The sequence below is a fragment of the Mizuhopecten yessoensis genome, unplaced genomic scaffold (assembly GCF_002113885.1).
Source record: "Mizuhopecten yessoensis strain PY_sf001 unplaced genomic scaffold, ASM211388v2 scaffold8745, whole genome shotgun sequence".
NCBI classification, from domain to species: domain Eukaryota; kingdom Metazoa; phylum Mollusca; class Bivalvia; order Pectinida; family Pectinidae; genus Mizuhopecten; species Mizuhopecten yessoensis.
The window spans coordinates 2,263,720-2,269,195 of record NW_018407700.1 but is presented as its reverse complement, the minus strand read 5'-3'; the positions used below and the strand labels follow the sequence as shown (position 1 = coordinate 2,269,195).

General features: G+C 35.5%; 1 protein-coding gene across 1 annotated transcript in view; it reads right to left on the bottom strand.

Annotated features, from left to right (window-relative positions):
- LOC110456476 (organic cation transporter protein-like) overlaps positions 1-4,087 on the bottom strand; it is a 13,958-nt gene extending 9,871 nt beyond the window's left edge. The window contains exons 1-5 of the mRNA XM_021507254.1: positions 3,802-4,087; positions 2,438-2,687; positions 2,076-2,179; positions 951-1,105; positions 557-725 (exon numbers count right to left, since the gene is read on the bottom strand). Coding sequence (XP_021362929.1) covers positions 557-725; positions 951-1,105; positions 2,076-2,179; positions 2,438-2,687; positions 3,802-3,944 — 821 coding nt within the window. The 5' untranslated portion in view covers positions 3,945-4,087. The remainder of the gene's footprint in view (positions 1-556; positions 726-950; positions 1,106-2,075; positions 2,180-2,437; positions 2,688-3,801) is intronic.
- Between the last annotated feature and the right edge of the window lie 1,389 nt (positions 4,088-5,476).

Below are 5,476 nucleotides of genomic sequence, written 5' to 3'. Positions count from 1 at the left end.
ATTGGCAAGTGTGCAATTAACTTCTAATGATGAATAATTACTGTTCAATAAGTTTGAATACGGACTTAGAAATCATATAACTTGGTTTCATAGTGCGGTAAGAGGTTGCAATTGCCTGACGGCCCCTCTCTGGGGGCCACTTTGGAAACCGTTTACTGCCTAGTCAGGTGACGTTATCGGCGCTATTTTTAGCAGGGCTTTCCCGAACAATTCAAGTGGTCAAACTGGACATTTGGAACGGACTATGAATATGGGGATAGCGAGGTAACATAAGTGGAAGTGCCTACAATACATACATTCATTAAAAAAAAAACGCCTTTTCACGTGATGTCCCTTTAAGGCTTGTTATCTTTCGTTATGCACCTCATCTATTATTACATTTTAGGCATGTAAATGAGCTCTTCTGTGACAGATTAATTTCATCGAATATATTGCAAACAGATAATTTTGATATTTCTATAAAGTTTCATTCGATAAGAACGCAAGGAATGTTTCCTTGGTATTAGAAATTTCATAATGGGCTACCCCAATGCTTATTCTATTATAAGATACGTACCACCAGTAAGCAATGAACAAAACAGCCGGTGTCGAACAAATAATGCTGATGTAGTACCAATGTCTCACAAAGTAGCTTACACCAGCAACCATCATCAACCCAATCGAAAAGAAAAACTCGAGAACTATGCCAGCGTATTTCCGTTTTGATGGACCAACCAACTCAACACCTGTATGAATAATATTAACAAAACCTTAACGCGACATGGCTAAAAGTCGAAGCATTCTCTTATTGAGTCTCATTGCGTTATCTTATTGTATCAGACGTCAAGTTATGAATGTAATGTGACCTTAACACTTATGAGGTTAATTACCCTATCACAAAAGGTTATTTGATAAACCTGTTATATACAGCCTATATTGTATGTTAAATAGTATAAAGGTAAACACTTTACCGAGGACAAACGCGACAGGAAAGATTCCCTGTGTAGCAGCACCGATGCCCGTCATGATTACAGCGTACACGATGTAGGAGGGAGACCAGGTCATACCGAATGACAGTCCGAACATCATCATCAGGGAGAAACATAGAGTCGTCTTACGGCCAACCCTGAAGTTAATATGTAATTCTAATTGAGTGTTATCGAAACTATTTGCTCTACCGCTGGACGTATCCTTATTGATGTTTATATTAGCTTAAAAATAAACTTAAAGAATATACTTACTTAAAGTACCTTATACTTATATCTAACATTGTAATGTATGCTCTCGCTGATTGCAATTTCCCGAAAGCTTAGTCGTTAATCATAATAAGAGGATTTTGCTATGTGTGGTCCATATATATGTACTATAAGCAGGGGCAGGGGATGCACGTTTAAATGAGAAACAATTCATCGGTTGAAAAATGGAAAGCGTGGAATTTTTGTACAGGTGACCTCGCTCCGCCAACATTTACTGTTGAAGGGTCACGTCCTCTACGACTCAGTTTTTGGGTAAATCCAGTTAACGGGAATTTACATTACAATGTTGTCATCGTGGTTAATCGAAATTTCAACCCTAAACGTAAGCCATTACATTTCTCACGGATCGTTTGATGACGTCATCCTCGTATTAAATTGTTTCAAATACTAGTTATCAACAAGGATAACATGGATTATTCTTTTATATAAATATGACCGTCACCCGTTGAAAACAATACTATTTCAGGAGTGCGACAAAATAACCGAAGACATCAGGTATACATATACAGATTTATGGGCAATAAAGTAATAACGATAGTAAAGACAAAGAAATTTGACAAATGTCTTTGTCTGTACTATCGTTATTACTTCTTTGCCCTGTAAAATAATTTAAGTGATACGCTCCCATCTTACATTTGTTTGTTCGGATCCACTGCCAATATTGAATCATACTGTCGTTATTACCCATGAGACTTATATATATATATATAAATATACAGATTTTGATAAGCATCTAGTTCAAATGTATTGTGTTGTTTTCCTTAAATGATGGCAATATTCATTTACTAATTACATATACAGTATATCTATACCGAATATGCTGTACAAAATGCTACTCACACATCAGATAGAGTGCCAAATACTAATGCTCCGACCAGCTTCCCGACGAAGAAGAGAGACTTCACAAGTGATGTTAGATGTTTCCTGTCACACACAATGTTGAGCTGGATAATCCGGGAACGAAGAAAAAGGATTGACATAACTAGTATTTACAGGTTAATCTGAACGTATCACAACAAGACGATTATTGATGAAATGAAAAACTATACCTCTACATAAACCATCGGAATTAGTGAAAAGTAACTGATATATTCGATTTAACAATACAGTAGTAAAGATAAATGTGTGAACACGTTCGGGAAAATGTTAACCAGAAAAAAAAAGATATAAAAACAATAGCGTCATTTAGATTGCTATCATACCTTTGTGGTAAAAGTTTCTTTAAACATAGAATCACTGTACACCCAATCATTGCATTTAATGAGGGAAGCATTAATTGGTCTGCTGGAGTTGTCGAACTTAGCATTGTTGTAATCAAACGAATACAGATGGCACTGGTCATAGTCGAGTGTGTCATCATCTGATGAGGGAGGTATGTAGTTGTTGATAAGATTCTGATGAAAGGCACTGGATATGTCGTACGTGTCATTCTCAAAGTATGGAATTTTACATCTGCAAACCAAATGTTTCATAATAAATTAATGATTATTATCAATCTTAAATATAAATAAACTGCCAAAGGAAAAGCTTTTAACAGGAGACATTCCTAATGTTGAAGGTATCCAATATTCTAGACAAGTAAAGTATGTTTATATTACCAAATGACTGCAGAGTTCAGTGACTGTATAATACGGCCTAAAGGATGTAATTGTAATTGATTCCAAGTTGTTGTATACGGCTGTGACTGGATTGAAGTTGTTGTATTCGGTAGTGACATGTTCAACGTATTTTTTATCTGGCAATAACTTGTTCAAAGTTACGTAACCGGCATACACTGGTTCAAAATTGTGGTATCCAGCAACGATGTGTTCAATGTCTATTTTTAACCGGGAGTAAATTGTTTAAAGTTATGTATTCGGCAATGAATGGTTCTAAACTGTCGTATCCGACAGTAAGTTGTTCAGAGTGGCTGATGAATTTGGTAATGACTTGTTACATGTTGTTTCACCCGTTACTGATAGATGCATATATACACAAAGGCATGGCGAAATCTTGTCCTGGTAAAATACAAATAACGCTTAAATACAATACTATGACACTCTATTGCTTTTTCAACAAGAGAATACCGAAGTGAATAATTCGAAATCAAAATAAATCAGAACTAGGGGAAAATATGAACAGAGGAAAGATGTACACATAGACACTTAAAAACGTATACGTAAATTAAGACCAGGTGTTTCGGAAGGGTAAGCGTCTGTTTTATGGACGATACTCTCCATGTTAATCTAGATACAGTCCAAGTATTGTCACGTCCTCACACGGACAACTCTGGAAGTGGCAACAAAACATCAAGGCACACTAATGGGTATAATTATAAAAGAACATCGACCGTCACATCACACAAAAAAAAGCATATTGCCCTTTGGAAAAATATATGATTGCGACTATTAAACTTGTCCACAGTCTTCCATGCTTACCTTTATATTTTTCGTGTAGATATGGGTATTTTGATAAAAACGGTCATAGCTTCATTTTATGATTTTATCTGTGTCAGTACTCTGGTCTAACTTATATAATAATGACATTAAATGGAAGCATATATTAAACAAACAGATTTGTTACTTACCTGTGCTGAGGGGTATTTAGAAATATCACCGACATCACCGCATACAATCCCATGTATAAGGAGGTCCAACATATCAGAGAATATGCATATTTCTGGTACAATCCAAATTCTCCAATCGTAATCAAAATATTATCTAGTTTCATTTCAATAGTATATTCGTATTTAACCTATGTAAAAATGTAATATTGGGATGCAGTTTATCGTCATCCACACTGTATTAGTTTGGTAACGTCTACACTGTGATCTTCATCAATACGGTGTAAATTTCACGCTCGCACCTGTCAGTTCTTATCTGATGGTATACGTTTCAGTTATGACTTTGCATAATTACTAGAACTATGTAACCAGGAAGCACGTATTTGAAAATATAATAAAATAAAGGAGAATACAAATGTACCTTAGTATCGACATAACATAATTCGAACTCAACCTCGATAAAACTCGACAAATATTAACAAGGTTTATTTAGACAGCAAAACAAAATACAGAACAAAAAAGAGTTCAGTGTTCCGGAAGAGAAAGCGCCTCCTGCAACATCGACGGCATCCGACATAAAATTCTAGGTCAAATCAAAGTAATTTAACGTTTTCAAAGAGAGAAACTGAGGTAGTGAAAACGAAACAACAAAACACACTAATGCATAAAAAATCACACAATAATTAACACATTTCTCAATAAGATCATGTAGGCGACCATATAATTGCTGGTATTCTTAATCAACTCGCATCTCTGAAACAGAACGACTGTTGCATTATTCATTAACAGAAATGGAATTGTTAAGAGCTATAACATATATTGGCCATCGCAGTATCTACTATGCACTGGATGCTTTGTTCAAGTCACTACAATTCTCCTAATATAAATATTAACATTTATAAAAGATTATATATCTCACAAATGGCCTTTTATCGTACATATTGACTAGTGGTGGCACACAATATAAACGCCCCTGTACATGTGTTGTAATGATTGACTGTGTGTGTGTGTGTGTGTGTGTGTGTGTGTGTGTGGATCCTCAAACCCTCTCAGGTTTAGTATCAGTTAAATGAATGCTTGACCAAGAATTGTGGGTGAGAGTTCAGGCTCAAATAACGTAGAAGTACTTAAAGCTTACAGTGCAGGTAAAAAAGCTTTAAACTGAGATGTTTTTTTTCCTGTTTTGAGATCTTCCCCATCTCTTCCGTCTATCGTTTCTAAGGAAGTGCCGACATCTTAGTTTGTCCTTGCTTGGTAGCGAGTATGGGTCTCGCTGGGTATACAAAGCGCATTACCTTTTACCAAACAATCTATTTCAATGTTACAGAAGTAAACGATTTAACAAAGGGCTATCGAGTTGTTTCAAAAACTTGTCTTGATAAATCTTTCGATAAAAAACTGTATTTTAATGGCGAATTATCAGACACAGAATCAAGGTATTAGGTGTGTAGCTTAATGTACTGCTATAATAATGTATCACTGAGACAGAGAGTAAGACTATTTGTAGTAGACAGAGAGTAAGACTATTTGTAGTAGACAGACAGTAAGGCTATTANAGAGTAAGACTATTTGTAGTAGACAGAGAGTAAGACTATTTGTAGTAGACAGAGAGTAAGGCTATTTGTAGTAGACAGAGAGTAAGGTTACTTGTAGTAGACAGAGAGTTAGGTTATTTGTAGAAGACAGAGAGTAATACTAA